Consider the following 19,626-nt stretch of genomic DNA (forward strand, 5'->3'; position numbering starts at 1 on the left):
GGTTGAGAGGAAGCATGTGAAAATTTTTAAAAATGCATTAAAATGTTATACTATACAAAGACGAGCTTCAGCCATCATTTTTTTGTGCTAAACATGTCTGCCTTGTTGAATGGTATTTTGGGTAAGCAGTTATTCTGGGTGATGTTAACTAAATTGACTTACTGACAGCCCCACTCCCATCATTCCAGCTCCAGCACTCCTTCAACACTGCCCTCTCATCACCAGAGTCCCAGAATAAGCTACAGATCAGGGAAAGGCCAGGATCTGCCTCAGCTAGAGGCTCCTCACCAGTCGGCCATCCAGTTGTGCCAAAAAGTGTCACTCAAGCTGGATCACTGAATGATACAAAGACTGGTAGATTCCACCTTGTAGAGGGATTGGCCTCATGAGCAAGTGGGCAGTTGGAAGGTAACTGGCTCAATAACCAGCAAGACACTCCATTGATCTAGCCACCTTCTGAATGGAAACAAAGGTAAATGCCAACAGTTAATCTAGTAAATGGAAGATGGTGAGTAGATGTTTGGTCACCATTGATTTCAAAGAAAACAAGCAGCAATGAGAGAGTAAATTAGATATTGGTAATTGAGACTTCTGGATTACTTCAATTTAGTTAAATATTTTAATTAAGTATTTTTAAATGTTTTGAAGTCTTATAATTTATTTCAATTTTAATTGTTTTAATTTTTTAATAGTTTAAGTTTAAATACGTTGGAATTTGTTCCCAGAAAATCAATTAAATAGAGTGCCAGCAAAAATAACCAATGTGCTATTTTTCAACAAGGCAAGCACATAGCTGATTAAAAATGTGATTGGAGATCATATTAAAAATGTGATTTGATTAAATACCTCATGAGACACAAAATGTTTCAGTGCTGTGGGTCGGAGTAACTGTTGTCTTTGGAGGACTGTGGATCAGTATTGACTGATGGAAATGGATAATTATTGTTATGTTTTGAATAATTGTCCTTTTATATTTTGGAAAGCACTGATGTAGAACTTTAGATGAGAAAGTAAATACATTGGATGGTGTGTTAGAGAGTAGATTGTGTGTGATCTGTCAAAGCATTTGAATTTAATGGATGGTCTCTCCTCATTTCATTCTGTGCTGTTTATTGATCTGGTTCTGCAGTCCCTTCTCAGGGCTAGGTGTACCTCCATCACATGCAGTGAAAGTTGTTCAATACTCTCATACCTTTTCCATATGAATCAATACCTTCATTGTTCATATTTGTAATAAAGGTTTCTCCAGGCATGGGTGCATACATTTTGATATGATCTCATTTACATTTTTGTGCACTATTTAAATAGACTAATTATCTAATGTGACAGACCAAATCTTAATCCATATTGGCACAATGTTGTTTAGGATTTGTAGTTACTTAGAATTATTTTTTAAAAGATTACTAAGAAATGAAACCTTCACTCTGAGATATATTTCATTATATGTGGCTGCACATGAGTTAATATTTCCTAACCTAATTAAATTGAACACTACCTCACAATTGCTGGACTAAGGTGGCCCTGTTCCCCTCAACCTATTGTGACTTTGTATGTAGGCAATTTTTGTTTTGAAGGTCAGTAATGATATATTATTCCCTTTGTTAGTTACAGAGGTTTTTAATCAAGTTTTATAACAAAATCTGTAGACAAGATTTCCCAGTTATGCCTAGTAAACTAGAGTTCGGCTTAATTTTGCTTTAATAGCAACATCACTGACACTCATTAAGGATTTCATCAGGACTATTGTCCTCTGTAGTAAATCACATGCCAATGCTCTTCCCGTGAAATATCTTCTGCATAGATATTTGAATTTGTATTAGAAGATGGATTCTTCAATTTGCATTGTATCTTTCTAACTGTATGCTACAATTGAAAGTATCATCTCTGAGTCTCCTTCCAGATACTTATGCAATTCCTTTTTGATTATTATAATTGAATCTGCCATCCCCAGCAGTGCACTCCAGGCCCTAAATATGCACCGTGTAAAAACAATTTTCCTTTTGGATCTTTTTCCAATTGCCTTTATTTTCTGCTTCTAATTCTTTACCTGTTTTCCAATGGGAATGCTTTCTGTCTGTCTGTATACTTCACAATTTTAAATAAAGTATCTCTATCTGACCCCCTTGTTTACTCCTCTGTTCTCCAGTCTATCCGTATAACTAAAGTCCCTCATCACTGAAATCACTTTGGTATATCTCTTCTGTATCCTCTCCAAAGCTTTCACATCTTTCCTAATGTGTGTCACACTCCAGCTGTGGCCACAACAGTGTTTCATCATGACTTTCTTGCTCTTGTATTCTATATGTCTATTGATAAAGTCCAGGATAACTTTTGTTTAATCATTTTCTCAACTTGTCCCACCATTTTCAATGAACTATGCACATATATTCCCAGATCTCTCTGTTCAGGTCGCCCTTTTAGCATTGTGCCCTCTAGGTTACATTGCCTCTTCTCAGTTTTTCTCCCAAACCGTAACAATACATTTCTCGGCATTTAATGCACAATCCACTAGCCTGTCTGTATCTCCTTGAATTCCATTTCAATCCTCATGACAATTCACAATCCTCCAAGTTTGGTACATGAATGGGAAAGATTCAGAAAGATATGGGCCAAACACAAACAAATGGGACTAGATTAGATGGGAATCTTGGTCGGCATGGAGCAGTTGAGCTGATGGGCCTGTTTCTATGCTGTATGACTCAACAGTATCATGTACACACAATGAAATCATTAATATATATTAAGCAAAGTAGTGATCACAGTGCCACTGCTGGGGATCTTGCTTGGATATTTCCATCTAAGAAACAAGCTTTATTTATTTAGCCATTTTTTCATCTGCTTTCCTTCTGTTTTGATCTTTTGTTTGCTACCCTAATATGCCACCATAAGTATTTCACTTCTATCCTTCCCCATTAATCTGAAGCATTAATTTGGTCTCTCTCTACAAATCCTGCCTGATCTGCTGAGCATTCCAGCAGTGCTTTGTTTTTGGGTTAATATTTGGGCTGATCCCTCTTTCCAACTCTCAGTCAATTCTGTCGGTTCTGATACTTCATGTGCTTATCTGGACTCTGAACCTAATGCCAGTTTCTGTCTCCACCACCCTTTCAAGCATTGAGTCCAGACCTCACAATTCTTTGGGTGAAAAAATCTTTTCTCAGCACCCCTTTGATCCTTCTCCCAATTAACTTAAAATCTATCTCCTCTAGTCATTGACCTTTCTGCTGTAGGAAACAGGAAGAGGGCTTTCATATATCTTGATTAAAACTCCTCTCATCTTCCTTTATATCAAACAGCCCCCACCTTCCCTATATCTCCTCATAATGTTCTAATAAACATCTTCCCCACTCTCTCTGATGCTGTCTCATCCAACCTGTAACTATACACTTTGACCTCTATTCTGTTGGCATCTATCCGTTGCCTAAATAATGTTTTCTAAATCTCTGATATTCTGATATTCTATGCCTTGGCCAATAAAGACAAGAATCCCATATGTTTTCCTGACCAGCCTGTGTCTGCCTGTCCTGTCACCTCAGGGATCTGCAGACATGGTCTCTAAAAACCCATTTTATGCTCTTCTTTTCTGAGTTTCCCACTATCTGTTGTGAATCCCCTTGGCTTGTTTGGCTTCCAAAATGCACTTCCTTACACATCTCTGGATTGTATTTAACAGTTACTTTTTTCCCAACTGACTAGTCTATTGATGTTTTACTTCACCTTACAAATTTCTTCCTGAGAGTCAACAACTGCCAACTTTGGTGCCATCTGTAAGCTTCTGAATCATGCCTCCTACATTTAAGTCCAAATCATTAATACATTCTACAAAAAGCAAGGGACTGAAGCCTGGAGCCAACTGCATATAGTCATCTAGTTACTCAAATTTTGAATTTCAAGTATTGTCTTCCTAAGGCCTGATGTACTGTAAGTCAGCAACAACAGTGATGTGAGAAAGGGACTTGGTGCAAGTTAAGGTACTTCCAGAAGAATTCTGAATGAACTCAAGTTTATATAGATGAAAGGTAGTAAGTCAGAACAGTTGTGTTTCCAAGTAACAAAGGCACAGGTGAAGGTTTCATCAGCAGATGAGCTGAAGCAGTGTTAGGCAGGTGAAAATAGATTGTCTTGGCAATGGAGCAGAAGCATGATTAAAAGCTCATCTTGAGATCAAAAACACCAGCAGGGTTGTAAACAATCTAGTTCTGTCTCAGGTACCTGTCAACAAGCACAGGGGTACTGAGTAAGCAGCCTTTCGAATTGGAAAGCATATACCAAATATAAACACACACATATATACACACACAATTTCTTTTCAGATATTGTGGGTTTTCCACATCAGATTAGCTATTGTTGGTAAATGTATTGGAAATAACAATTTGTAGTCCCGAGTTCTATGCCTTTTAATAACACCTTTATTTTTGAGCTATTTCTCACGTGAAGGTGCATTAATCAATTCTTCTAACTGGAAACCTGGACAATCCAACCGGACACACAAGTTTAAATCTCACCACTGCAACTGGATAATTGTAATTCAAATAAATGAATAAACAAGGAATAAAAGGTTAGTACCAATGGAAGTGACCATAAAACTATCAGTTGGTCAAACAAAAACATGTTTTCTTTGGAAAAGAAAATCTGTTGGGCTTATTTGTACCATTATGTGACTCCAGACCCACCATTGTTATCTGTACTGCTGGACAACCCAGCAAACCCTCAGATCGGGAGACAACTGGGAAGGGATCACGAATGCCAGAATAACCGGAGACATCCCAACTGATGAATGGAAAAATTTAATAAAGTCTCACCATCATTTATTACTCCATGAAGTCCAGTTCCATTGGTGGCAGAAAGTTGTCAGCAAAATGCTTATGTATGTTTTCAGAAAGATTTAGGATTGATACGGATGTTTCAATGCAACTTTATTGAAAGGCTAAGTATGAATTGCAGAGTTATTGACTACTCGGTCACAGCGTTTAATACAGCAATACGTATAGCATTATTTCCGAACCTATAAGGTTCTCCAATTACCTGGCTCCTCGCTGTCTTACGGTGGTTCCAATTCCCCCAAAGTCTCAAATTTGAACAATTTATCCTGTTTTGTTTTAAGTGCTTTGGAGCCTTCCTCTCACCCTCTTTGTAAACTACTGTGATCCCACATCCAGTACACTTTGTTCCCCCTTATCTGGTCTCTGCGCCTCTCTTCAATACACAATTCCATCCTGCAGTTTGTATTTCCAAGCCCGGACCGAGTCATATCTCGACTTTTAAGGAACGGAAAGCTTTCACTGGGACTTGGCTGGGTTAGTTTTATCTCCGTCACTAAGTTTGGAATACTTTCGCCTTTAAGCCTCGGCAGAAGTATCAAACTATTTTCTACCCTACAAAGCGCAATCTAAACGAGATAAAATAGGACAGGTTATTTCCTACTTCAGAACTATTTCTCGTGATTTATGTTTGAGATGGCATCCGTCCTGCAGCTGATTACTTTTACAAATAGATGCATGTTAGAAATTCTGCATGTTGGTTGCAATATGGAAAGGATGAAGACGCGGGTTCGTTCAGAGCGTGGTTCAATGCACCGCTGCTGGACACCCGCTCATTCCCAGTTTATTCCCCATTCGACCCCCCCCCCCCCCCCCCCCCCCCCCAGATGCTCAGAAATGGAAACACTGACGTCCGCCGCAATCACAGTGCTGGGTCTGTGCAAGTGCACGCAATGAGCCGCTGGGACAGTGAGGAGAGTGAGGAGTTAAGTGGGCGATGCAGGGAACGGGACCGGGTCCCCGCTGTCAGTTTCCTCCTCGTACTGTCCCCATCTCCAACCATGTGCAGGGCGCAGGAGGTGTGCAGCTAACCATGCACCACAACATCTCGGAGAACAGCTCAGCGTCGGATGCTCCGGAGCCGATGCAGGAGCTGGTCGTCGCCTCGGCGTTTGGTACCATCTTATCCTTCATGTATGTGGCCGGGGTGACGGGCAATGTCTACACCCTGGTGGTGATGTGTCAGTCCATGAGATCTGCTGCCTCCATGTACATCTCCATAGTCAACCTGGCCCTGGCTGACCTCCTCTACCTCTCCACCATCCCTTTCATCGTTTGCACTTACTTCGCCAAGAACTGGTACTTTGGCGACATGGGCTGCCGGATCCTGCTCAGTCTCGACTTCCTGACCATGCACGCCAGCATCTTCACCCTCACGGTGATGTGCACCGAACGCTACCTGGCCGTGGTCAAACCGCTGGACACGATGAGGAGATCCAAGGGTTACAGGAAGGCCACTGCCGGGGCGGTGTGGTTGGTGAGCCTGCTCTTGGCCCTCCCAGTAATGAGCATGTTTCAACTGGATGAGACCAGGAGTGAGAACGGGGTAATCAAGCGGACGTGCATCACAACTTGGAGTCCGGAATCCTACACTACTTATTTGACTGTGCTTTTTAGCACCAGTATTGTGGCGCCGGGAATTATCATCGGCTATCTGTACACCCAATTAGCAAGGACCTATATGGAATCGCAGAAGAACGCGTTGGCAAAGAGCGAGAACAAGCGAACATCCAAGGAGAGAGTGGTCCTCATGATCTTCACCATCGTTCTGGTCTTCTGGGCGTGTTTCTTGCCTTTCTGGGTCTGGCAACTTATCCGTCTCTATTCCGATAGCCTGAACATAACACGGCAGACACTAACTTGCATCAACTATTTCATGACCTGCCTGACTTACAGTAACAGTTGTATTAACCCTTTCCTCTACACACTGCTAACCAAGAACTACAAAGAGTACCTAAAAAATAGGCACAGACATTTCCAGCGATCGGGATCCACGTCCTTTGGAAGAAACACCAGTCTGCGGCGATCGATAAAATCGATCTCCTCGTGTCGTCAGAACAGCAACTCTTCCGAGACAGTGGGTATGACTCACTTGAAAGGGTCGAAATGACAGTATCCGTGTCTAAATATTGTTCCCGTTCAAGCCTTCAGGTAGGGATTTGATCTCCAGGCCATACACAGTGCCTGAATCTTGCGCCTTATATATCAGAGTAGTGAGCGGGGCTGGATGCGAGATTCAGAAAAGTGTGGGCAATTAAATAAAAACATTGCAGCTTGCAGTTAACTTTACTGAGCATCTCTTTTCTTTCCTGTGAGTTAACTCCGGGATCGATTGGCTGATCCATTACTGGTGGGGCAGTGTATTCCTTTTGCTGGATTAAACCAGGATTTAATTGTAGTCGGTATGTTTATGACTGTGCTATCTGCGAAATCCTGGAACACAACGTCGTTCCTCCCAAGGAAATCTCGCCATGAGGCACTTGTTTGTTACAACTTGTTCATCTTATTGGATTTTAACAATGACAAATTTATTTTTAAAATTTACGCGAACACTGCTTGTTAAACCATGTTCCTTTATAGTAGATTAAAGCCATGATAAGGAGTAATAAATCCCACTTTGGGTTTATTATTCTTTGGGATTAAATTTATTACACCCAATATCTGGGCTATATTCGATGACGTCCTTTAGTAGGCAAAATTCACTGTTTAAATAATCACATTTCAAGGATCAAAGGGAAAAATGTATCAGTCGGAAAGTTTAAAACTTTATCTGCCAAGTAGACTGAATTTAACCAGTGAATATGGTAACACCTAGTGAGCAGGGATTACGTCCTGTCAGAATTCAAGGGAAACATGTTGGTAATTTTTAATTACTTACGTTCAGTAGAGCTACTTGGTAAGCCACACCAACTGAACATAAAACTACTTGGTAGACATTGGATTTCCTCCACTATTTTTCTACATCAGATGATCTTAATGCAGTTTAGTTAAAGACAGATTATAGCTATTAGTAATTTCGGTGTTGTCAGGATGTTCACTATATTGAGAACAATGCTGCCTTTACAGAAAGAGCTTATCCATCAAAATGTTCATTTTTTGACACAATAATAACAATCAGTATCAAACAGAATATTGGAAGTCCTACATTAGTCACGTGTAATTTTCTTTCCTATTCTCCACCGGGTGAATAAACTAATGGATGAGAGTCATAAATAAATGCTTTGTATGGATTTAGCCCAAAATCCACTTCTGATTTGTACTGGTGGATCGTGGTTTCATGGAATGTAGTACAATTAGATTGTCACGGTGAAACTTCCCCGTTCCAATACAGATACCTGTTTAAAAATTGGAGCAAAATGTAATGGATACATCAGCAGAATTTCAGGTTAAATCAAACTGTAAAAGGTGCTTTTACAAAAGATACATTTCTGAAATGTTACATGGCTAAGACGTTTCTTTCCATTAAAAAGCAGACATAATTCATAGATATTTGTCCTCTGTCAGCGTATATAATTGCCCCTTTAAAATTCATGTTGGCACCTGGGCATTGCTGACAAGACCAGTGTTTATTGCCCAATCTCTGAGAAGCTGGTGGTGAGCCACCTTCTTGAACCGCTGCAGTCTCTCTGGGAAAGGTACTCCCATAATGCTGTTGAGAAAGGAATTCCAGGACTTACACTCTGATGATGAAGGATGGATGTTATATTTCAAAGTCAGGCTGATGTGTGACTTGGGAGGGGAATATGCGGGTAATGGTGTTCCCATACACCCACTGCCTGTTTCCTTCTTTAGGGTAGAGATCACACATTTCCACGTACTGTCAGTGTAACCTGTGTGAGTAGACTGTACACATTGTAAACCCTGTGCACAGTGGTGGAGGCAATGAATGTGGTTGACGGAATGCCAGTCAAGCAGGCGCCTTTGTCCTGGATGGTGCAAGCTTCATGAAAGTTGTTGGTGCTGCACTAATCCAGACAATTGGAGGGTATTCCATCACACTCCAGACTTGTACATGTAGATGGTGAACGGACCATGGGGTGTCAGGAGGTGAGTCACAAATAAATATTTTGCCAGTTACAAATAGAGATGATGCATAAACATGTCAAGCAATAGCGCTTGTTTCATATATATTTCTCAACATCTTACAAAGGCATCCTAACTTTATACCATTTAAAAGAAATATCTAAGATAATAACGCTTCCATCTTATTTTCAATTTACATTTGAGAAAGTGACCTTTTACATTACAATTTACATTGAGGCAAAGATAGATTACAAGAAGCAACATTAAACTTAACCCCAAAACATTTTATGAAAGCACTAAAGGTGAATGACCAAAAAAGTTGTATTAAGGGCACAAAAGAAAATCTCCATGTTGAGGCGAAGGACATGTCTGAATTACTAAACATGTACTTTGCAATTATCTTCAAAGAGGAAGTGGATGATGTAAGGGTCTTTGTGAAGCACGAGAGGGGAGGTGTGGGCAGTCATCAATGATGAAGGAAAACTTGTCACATCATGACAAATTTCATGTCATATGTCAGTGAAGTACAAAGTTTAGCATTACTGGAAATTGGCGAGTAACCCAGCTTTAATGGATTGCATCCTAAGTCTCCAAATGAAACAAAACTAGTGCATTAATCACAATTCTTAGATCACCATTGAATAAAGAAGTAACTTAGAGGATTAATAACATGTTTCCAAAAAAGGGCAAGACTGAAAACTACAGACTTGGATCACATTTAAAAATAGAGGGTCACTGAAGACATGGATGAAACAAAATGTTTTCTCTCAAGAGGGCCCTGAGTTTTTAGAATTCTCTTCATTAATTAGTTTGAAGCAGAGGCTTTCAAAATTCTAAAGGCAGAGGTAGAGAGATTCTTGATAAGTAAGGAAGTGAAAGGTTACCACAGATAGGTGGGAGTGCAGAGTTGAGGTTACAATCAGATCAGCCTTGAGGGACCACGTGGCTGCTCCTGCTTAGATTTCATTTTTTTTTGTATAACAATTAAAGAGGGATATTTGTTGGAAACTTTCATTGGGAACAAAGGAACATCTTTTGGAAAAGCAGGGGTTAAACAAGGATTCATTAAAGGCAAATAATGTCTGAACGATGTGATCAAACTCTTTGCTGGAGTAGCAGACAACATTGATTAAGGTATTGCTATAGATATTGTACATCAGTGTACACACTATGCTCATTGGCCATTTCTGGTCCACAGTTGTTGCTGTCCAGCCCACCCTCAGTAAATGGCAAGGCATTTGGGCACTGGTCCCTTACCCCACACTTGCCCAGAGCAATTTCCCAAGGTTGAATTTTGATCTGCAATCCCTGCATTAACTGACAAGCCCCAACCCCAGAAATGTTTTGAAAGTGGTTAAATCATATGTGGAGGTTTACCAGCTGTCAGAATTTGGAATGATTATAAATGTCTCTTACAATCACAGACATTGAAAAGATTGCAAAAACCATTAAAAATCAATCATAATATTCAAAAAAATGAATGAATTTAAGTTAACTCAATTAATTCAAGAAATTATACATTACATGTCATTTACCTCAGTTCTGTATGATCCTTTCTCTCCATTGTAATAAATTAAGTTGCTGGAAAACTGCAGGAGGTTTTTTGAATGGCAGTGGCGAAGACTTCTCAGGAAATTTTGGACATCTACATCTGAATGGGTGACCCACAGAAATGATTTGGATTTCCATCTAACCCTTCTTACAAAATAGTTTTGCATCCCTTCTATATATGTAACTGCTTGGAAGACTTCCAACCAAGTGCCACATAGGAAGTTTGTTAAGGAGGTGGAAACCCATTGGCTTGGGGTGAAGTGGTAATATGGAAATGGATATGGATTTGGCTGTGTGACAGGAAACAGAGGACGATGATGAATGGATATTTTTCAGACAAGGACGTGATGAGTAGTAGAGTTCCATTAATCTTTTCAGTTTTTGTAAACAACCTAGAGCCTGCTGTAAGGTGCAGCATTAGAAGGTTTGTACATGAAATAAAACCTAGCATCATATTATCAGTGCAAAGAAGCATGAAGAGATGTACTATAGAAGGATCAATGTGAAAAGATAATACAATACACTATAAATACCATGATGGGTTATTTGGGGTTACGGATGGGACAGCTGGATATCTAAAAAAAGAGATTATTATAAAACTTTATGAAATAATTGGTTAGATCCCAACTGGAGTATTGTGAGCAACTATAGTCCACATCTTCAGGGACACTGTTAAAGCCTCGGAAGGGTATAGGAAATGTTTACTAAAACGTTGCCAAGATTAATTGACATTAGTTATGAGGACAAAAAAGCGGAGATTAAGAGCTGGAGTAATAGAGGTTTTCAAGATGATGAGAAGTTTTGATGATGTTGATGGAGGAAAACTATGATATGGGAGTGGATCTACAATGAAAAATTCAAAATAGGTCTAGAAGGGAAATAAATTTTACTCAGTTTCAGGATCTGAAATGCTCAATTCAAAAAGTTGACACATTTTTTTAAATTGTAAAATAATTTAGTTACAGCATTCTGCAATAAATTCTGTGGTGTGGGATTAATCATGACTGATCTTTTGAAGATCTGTCAGAGTCACAATGGCCAGAATGTGAGGGACAACCATTCATTTGAACCAGGAATTTGAAACCTACGCAGAAAGCAACTGGAGCTAAAAGTGTGTACATGTGAACTTGAATGCTTAGCAACCAAAAGGAACATTGGCTGTCTGCTCATGATTTTTCAGTTTTATACATACACATGTACCTCAAACAATTAATTTTGGCCTCTGTTCAGAAGACTATAATTTAAAAAAGAGTTATCACATCTCAAATGCAGCTTGGGAAAAATCACAGCATTTCATATGTTCTTGTATTTTTTTTAAATTAAGCTTATTTGAATAGTCAGATGATTAAAATTGGGTACAAATTGTAAACTGGAGTAATTTAAAACAGGAAGGAAATATGAGACATCAATATACTTAGATAAAAATACAACCACATACATACCTTTTCCTTCCATTCAGTGTAATACTGAAGTTATACAAAATTCAATTTTATTTAAGATCATTTAAATGAAGACGGAAAATCTGAGTGTCCATATATAATGTTTACATTTTTACAGAGACAAGCTTGTGGTTTATCGCTTGTGAAAGTATAATTAGGGATTTTACAAATCCTGAATATATATATAATATATATAGTATATAATGCACATGATAAAATATTTCAGCTCCAGTAGAAAAATAACAAAGAAAATTCTCATGTCCAAGGTATAGTTCAGCTGAAAGTTAAGCAAACAGAAATCTAACACTTGCATATATGTAACATTTTAAAATGGTGTAACATTATCTGACCAAGTTGGACATCTTGCCAGAGAAGGGGATGTTAGAACAGGTGACCAAAATTTTGCTCCTAAAGGAAAGGAGAAAAGTAGAGAGATAACGAGAAAGAATTCAGAGCAAGGAGAAGTGGAGGTGAAGATACAACGTCCAGCAGTGGAGCAAAGAAAATCAGGGATATGTAAGAGCCTAAATTTGATGGATCTCAGAGGGTTGTGGACTAGAAGAGGTTAAGGAGATAGGAATTTGTAAATAAGGATGAGAATTTTCAAGTCACACCTTTACCAGAGCAGGAATCAATGGAGGTCATTAAGCACAAGACTGGTGGCTGAATGGAACATAATCCAAGTTATTTTTAATTTATTTCCTAGAAATCGAGTGTTCTGGGAAAGCCAACATTTATTGCCCAACTCTAATTGCTTTAGAAGGTGGTTGTGAGCCATCCTCTGAAGCCATTGCAATGCTTCTGGTAAGGAAACATCCAAAGTGTTGTTGGCTAAGGACTTCCAGCGATAATGAAGTTAGGATGGTGCGCATCATGGAGAGATCCTGCAGATAGCAATGGTGAAAATGCAGGCTGCATAATTTTGGATGAGCTTCAATTTTACATAAAGTGCAAGGTGAGAGATGAACTTAGGAAGAATATCCCGTTACATTTTTATCCATCATGGATCTAACTGACTGTAATAAAGTGGCAACAGTCGATGTAGTTTGACCTGACTATCTATGTTCATATTAGAAACACCAGGCTCTCAATGCAACAAGCAAAGAAGATTGTAAAGGGCATAAAGTGGTAAAACCTTGCACATAATTTGTGGCATTCTCTCAGATGTGATCTGAAACTCTTGGTTGAATATAAAGATTTCAAATATTGGACTCACTCTTCTGTAATGTCAACAACACTCAGCCTGAGTTTATCCTTCATCTGCTCCCATTGCAGAACAGAAAATGGTGTTGTTGCTGCAAAGTTTAACATTTTACTTTGGTTTTATTGCCAGTGACAGTAAGTTCCATCACCCTGTTGCTCTAGAGTCACTCATATCTGTTTGAAATTTTTAACTATTTTGGCCATTTGATCTTTTTGTCTTGCATATTAATAAATTCTGTCTTTTACAATCGCTATAAAAAGTTCAGATCTTATGAACCTTCATTGTCCATGCAACTATATTCCTTAACCCCAAATAAGTCCCACAAGTGATGTGCACCATTGTTCAAAATTTCAGCTGCAACTTCACTTTAAAGAAAAATCATATAAAGCAATTTAGTTTGATTTGAATGAAATATGTAACACTGATTTTTAACAGTGATCAAAAGGAGAAGAAAACATTAAAGATCAATTTCAAAAGCCTAATTTATTTTACACCAAAGCTTCTTGCAGTTCTTTACAGTCAGTCAGAGTATAACCATTCAAGAATAGGGCCAATTTCAAAATACACGAACTGTTATGTTAGCACTCTAGTTTTACTGGATAATTTGTCAAAAGACTGCAATTGCTGTGTCTTCACAAGGTCAATTGAGAATGAACAGCAGATTCTTGGGTCAATAGAACTAACATTATTTTGGAATTCTGTGCCATGAGGGCCGTGGACAATAATTGAGCATGTTCAAGGCTGCAATCAATTGATTTTTGGAAAATAACTTTAAGCAGATATGTGAATCAATTGAACATATTTTCTTGAACCCTTGGGGACTAGGAGTTAAAACGCCTGATGCTCTAGGTCAGTTTGGGAAACACTTGATAGACCCACCTCCCATAATATTTACAGAAACTAATCTATGTATAAAATCAATTAAAGAGAAATCATGGGGCACTTTGTTGAAAAATCTTAGCACAGACTTTGCATTTCTTAAATGCAAGTTAGATTGAAATAAAAATTAGAAAATGCTGGAAAAACTCAGCAGGTTAGGCAGCATCTGTGAAAAAAGAAGTGGTTAACATTTCAGATCAAAGCCCCTTCATCAGAACTGAAGGCTGGCTGTAAAATTGTATGTGAGGTGAGGTCTGGAATGAACGCAAGCTGAGATGCGCTCTTTTGTTCGACTCTGACTTACAAAGACATTTTACAAAAGCTGTTCTTTTTGAGATGAAGTTGGCACAGTAGGAAATATTTCTAGCACTTTGGGTTAAAATACCTATGACAAATTGTACGCATTCACAAAGTAAAACTTCAAGGAACAAAGTCAGAACCAATTTTGGGAATTGTTTGAATAGCTGTTAACAGCTGCAGCGCCGAAGAATATTTTTGCCTGCTCACACTGAACAGAAGAAAGAAAGAAAGGTTGACGATTAACTCTGATGAAGGTCAGCAAATAATATTTATGTTTTTTTTTGGAGAAGTATTATAGATCTGAGAACAAAGGAACAGGAACAAGAATGAGCTACGTGGCCCCTTAAGCCTGCTCCACTGTTTAATGAGATCACAGCTGATCTGATTGGCCCAGACTCCACTTCCATACATCCGTACTCCATCCCCCTTGCAATAAAAGCCACATTCTCTCTTAAGAGTTTTGACAAGTTCTGATGAAAGGTCATTGACCTGAAACATTAACTCTGTTTCTTTCTCCATGGATGCTGCCCAACCTATTTCGAGCATTTTCTGTCTTTATTTCAAATATTCCACTTGCTGTCTTGATTACTTGCAAACTAACATTTTGTTTTCTTGAATGAATAGCACACACAAATCGCTCTATGAAGTGGCATTCTGTAATCTCTCTTCATTTAAACAGTGAAATCTGGGGAAATTAATGCCCGGCCTTGAATCGGGTATTTACCAGTCTACCATCACAAAAAAATTCAGACATTCTGCCGTCTTAAGAGTCAAGAAATTACTGGGACAGTTATGTTTGAGTAAAGCTTAGAGCATGAGATAAACCGTTGTTTTGCTTCTTGCTGTGTGAGTTACCGGAAATGTGTTTTGGATGTTTCCGTAACGGAAGTAGGTCTATGGCAGCCATTGAGACACAATTCAACACAAGCAGGCATACACTGACAGAATAATCAGATCACTGCACCTCCCAAACTGCTAAACCTAAGAATTAGGAGCAGGACAAGGACTACGGGACCTTCATTCCTGCTCCATCATTCATAAAGATCAAACTCAGCTCAGTAGCAGTCCAGATGAAGGGTCTTGGCCTGAAAGGTCAACTATTCCTTTGCCTGCACAGATGCAGCCTGACCTGCTGAGTTCCTTCAGCAGTTTGTTTCTTGGTCCAGTTTCTAGTATCTGCAGTCTCTTGTGCCTCCTATCCTCAGCTCAATTTTCCTGCATTATCCCCTCGATTTGACTTAATACCCTGAAATCTATTGATCTCTGTTTTGAAGGAACATCGTCCTTATACTCTATTCTTCATTATATAAAACATTTGTTTAAATCATGGTTTTCTAATCTGGTGTACCACCGAGTTCATTGCAATAATTTGTCCTTCTATGTAACTTTGGAGCCACATCCAAAAGAACTAATTTCTACCAATCATTCTGCATAATTTTGTTGTTTTTTGACATGTTAATCAACTAAAATTGTGTTCACAAAAAATCATTGCAGGGTTTGTCCTGCTCTTTGCAGTGGTGGTTTCACAAAGCTGTAAGGCTGGAGATCATGTGGGAAACCACAACTAAATTCTCAAGAGCATATTGTCTCCTCTTGCAAACCTAATAAATATATTTAGTCAGTTTAGAAAAATAATTCCTTTAAATTGATGGGACTGTTAAAAACCACCCTTTATTATAAGACCAAGCTGACCGGAAATGTAGTAATGCTTATCATTTATATAGTAATATATAACTGAATGTATATAATGCATAATTGTTCTCCTCCGAGCCAATAGTGGTCATGACATTTTTGGGATCTTGCCTTATGTCACTTTTGATCTTTGGCAAATGCCATTTTGATTGATCTTAGGGCTGAGTTAGCGAACACATATACTCAGCAGGCTTAAAGAAAATAAACTCTCTAAAGGACAAAACACAACCTCCACCTTTTTTGTTTACCAAGATATAGCAGGAGTCTTGCCCTTCTTCCCAAAGAATAGAAAATCCTTCCTAATTTGAAGTCTTACTCAAGAACTTCCCTGTCTTATTTCAAATTGCAAAATAAATGGTGCATACCAAAATGGCAGCCATTGTATGGCCATCAGTTGCACAAACTTTGAGTGATGTTTCTTCTGCCCCCAGAGCAATGACTGAAGGCACCTTTAGAATGTAGAACATTACAGAACAGTACAGGCACTTTGGCCCAAAATGTTGTGCCGACCTTTTAGCCTCCTCTAAGATCAATCTAACTATTCCATCCCACATACGCCTCCATTTTTCCATCATCCATGTGCCTATCTAAGAGTCTCTTAAATGTCCCCAATGTATCTGCCTCTACCAGCACCCCTGTCAGCATGTTCCATGCACCCACCGCACTCTGTGTAAAAAACTTACCTCTGATATCCCCCTGTACTTTCCTCCAATCACCTTAAAATTATGCCCCCTCATGTTAGCCATTTCCACCCTGGGAAAAAGTCTCTGGCTGTCCACTCGATCTATGCCTCTCATCATCTTGTACACCTCTATCAGGTTACCTCCCATCCTCCTTCACTCCAAAGATAAAAGCCCTCACTCACTCACCCTATCCTCATATGTCATGCTATCCAGTCCAGGTAGCCTCCTGGTAAATCTCCTCTGCACCCTGTTAAAGCTTCCATATCCTTCCTATAGTGAGGCGACTAGAACTGAACACAATATTCTAAGTGTGGTCTAACCAGGGTTTTATAGAGCTGCAACATTACCTCGCGACTCTTGAACTCAATCCTCTGACTAATAAAGGCCAACACACCATATGCCTTCTTAACAACCCAACCAACCTGTGAGGCAAACTTGGACCCCAAGATCCCTCTGTTTCTCCGCATTGCTAAAAATCTTGCCATTAACCTCGTACTCCGCCTTCACGTTTGATCTTCCAAAGTGAATCACTTCACACTTTTCTGGGTTGAACTCCATTTGCCACTTCTCATCCCAGCTCTGCATCCTATCAATGTCCCATTGTAACCCTCAACAACCTTCTACACTATCTACAACACCACCAGCCTTCATGTCATCTGCAAACTTACTAAGCCACCCTTCCACTTCCTGATCCAAGTCATTGAAAAAAAATCACAAAGAGCAGGGGTCCCAGAACAGATCCCTGCAGAACACCACTGGTCACCGACCTCCAGGCAGAATGCGCCCCATCTACTACCACCCTCTGCCTTCTGTGGGCAAGCCAATTCTGAATCCACACAGCCAAGTTTCCCTGGATCCCATGCCTCCTGACCTTCTGAATAAGCCTATCATTGAGAACCTTATCAAATGCCTCACTTAAGTCCATATACACCACATCTACTGCTCTACCCTCATCAATGCGTTTTGTCACATCCTCAAAGAATTCAATCAGGCTCATGAGGCATGACCTGCCCCTCACAAACCCATGCTGACTATCCCTAATCAGCCTATGCTTCTCCAAATGCCCATAAATCCTGTCCCTAAGAATCTTTTCCAATAATTTGCCCACCACTGAAGTAAGACTCACTGGTCTATAATTCCCAGGGTTATCCCTACTCCTTTTCTTGAAAAAAGGAATAACATTTGCCACCCTCCAATCATCTGGCACTACTCCTGTGGCCAGTGAGCACACAAAGATCATCACCAAGGGCTCAGAAATCTCTTCCCCCACTTCCCATAGTATCCTTGGATATATTTCCTGTCTGGCCCCGGGAACTTTTTTCAAAAGCTCCAGCACATCCTCCTTCTTAACATCGACATGTTCTAGCTTATCAGCCTGTTTTATGCTGTCCTCACAAACATCAATTTCTCTCTCACAGGTGAATACTGAAGCAAACTATTCATTAAGGACCTTCCCTACCTCCTCCAACTCCAGGCACGTGTTTCCTCCTTTATCCCTAATCCCACCTTCACTCTAGTCATCCTTCTGCTTTTCACATACGAGTAGAATGCCTTGGGTTTTCCTTAATCCTACTCACCAAGGCCTTCTCATGCCCCCTTCTAGCTCTCCTAAGTCAATTCTTAAGCTGCTTCCTGGCTACCTTGTAATTCTCTAGAGCCCTGTCTGATCCTTACTTCCTGAACCTTAAGTGAGCTTCTTTCATTCTCTTCACTAGATATTCCAGATCTCTTGTCAGCCATGGTTCCTTCACCCTACCATCCTTTTCCTGCCTCAATGGGACAAACCTATCCAGGGCCCCCTGCAAGTGATCTCTAAACAACCTCCACATTTCCATTGTGCATTTCCCTGAGTACATCTGCTCCCAATTTACACCCCCAAGTTCCTGCCTAACAGCATCATAATTCCCCCTCCCCCAATTAAATACTTTCCCATACCATCTGCTCCTATCCCTCTCTAAGGCAAGGGTAAAGGGCAGGGAATTGTGGTCACTGTCTCCGAAATGCTCACCCATCGAGAGATCTGACACCTGACTATGTTCATTGCCTAGTAACAGATCCACAATGGCCTCTCCTCCAGTCAGCCTGTCTACATATTGTGTCAGGAATCCTTCCTGGACACACCTAACAAATTCCGCCCCATCCCAAACTTTAGCGCTAAGGAGGTGCCAATCAACATTAGGGAAGATGAAATCACCCATGACCAGAACCCTGTTATTTTTGCACCTTTCCAAAATCTGCCTCCCAATCTGTTCCTCAGTCTCTCTGTTGCTATTAGTAGGTCTATAGAATACTCCCAATAGAGTGATTGCTCCCTTCCTGTTTCTGGCCTCCACCCACACTGACTCAGTAGACGATCCCTCCAGGACGTCTTCCCTTTCTGCAGCTGTGATACTGTCCCTCATTAGCAATGCCACTCCCCCACCTCTTTTACCTCCCTCTCTGTCCCTTTTGAAACATCTAAACCCTGGAACATCCAGCAACCATTCCTGCCCTTGTGACAGACAAGTCTCTGTAATGGCCACAACATCATAGTTCCATGTACTGACCCATGCTCCGTTCATCACCCTTGTTCCTGATCCTTTTTGCATTAAAATAGACACATTTCAACCCATCCAACTGACTGCAATTTTGCCCAATCAAATTCCTATCCTTCCTCACCGTCTCTCTACACACTGCATCAACCTTTTCACCAACTGTCCCATCCTCTGACCCATTACTCAGGTTCCCATCCCCCTGCCAAACTAGTTTAAACCCTCCCAACAGTTCTAGCGAACCTGCCCGCAAGGATATTGGTCCCCCTCCAGTTCAGATGTAACCTGTCCCTTTTGTACCTTCCCTAGAAGAGATCCCAATGATCCACAAATCTGAAACCCTGCCCCTGCACAAATTTCTCAGCCACATATTCATCATCAAATCAACTTATTTTTACCCTCACTGGCACATAGCACAAGCAGCAATCCAGACATTACTACCCTTGAGGTCCTGTTCTTCAGCTTCTTACCTAGTTCCCCATATTCACTTTTCAGGACCTCATC

At 40.0% G+C, this 19,626-nt stretch overlaps 2 protein-coding genes across 3 annotated transcripts in view; one reads left to right on the forward strand and one right to left on the reverse strand.

Moving 5' to 3' along the window:
• Window positions 1-5,658: 5,658 nt before the first annotated feature.
• Window positions 5,659-6,930, forward strand: LOC127580120 (urotensin-2 receptor-like). The gene has a single exon (XM_052033333.1). The coding sequence runs from the start codon at window positions 5,758-5,760 to the stop codon at window positions 6,928-6,930; it is 1,173 nt and encodes a 390-aa protein (XP_051889293.1). The 5' UTR covers window positions 5,659-5,757.
• A 574-nt stretch (window positions 6,931-7,504) lies between these two features.
• uts2r2 (urotensin-2 receptor 2) overlaps window positions 7,505-19,626 on the reverse strand; it is a 116,925-nt gene continuing 104,803 nt past the window's right edge. Inside the window, exon 10 of one of the 2 annotated variants that reach the window (XM_052032745.1) lies at window positions 7,505-8,155. The gene's annotated coding sequence lies outside the window, so the exon portion shown is untranslated. Of the gene's footprint in view, window positions 8,156-11,890; window positions 12,718-19,626 lie in introns of those variants that run through there. The other variant, XM_052032744.1, reaches the window with a different exon arrangement.

The sequence above is a fragment of the Pristis pectinata genome, chromosome 18 (genome assembly GCF_009764475.1).
Source record: "Pristis pectinata isolate sPriPec2 chromosome 18, sPriPec2.1.pri, whole genome shotgun sequence".
NCBI classification, from domain to species: domain Eukaryota; kingdom Metazoa; phylum Chordata; class Chondrichthyes; order Rhinopristiformes; family Pristidae; genus Pristis; species Pristis pectinata.

Excerpts from the sequence above, each read along its gene's own strand:
- LOC127580120 (XM_052033333.1), top strand. The coding sequence starts at position 5,758 with ATGCAGGGAACGGGACCGGGTCCCCGCTGTCAGTTTCCTCCTCGTACT.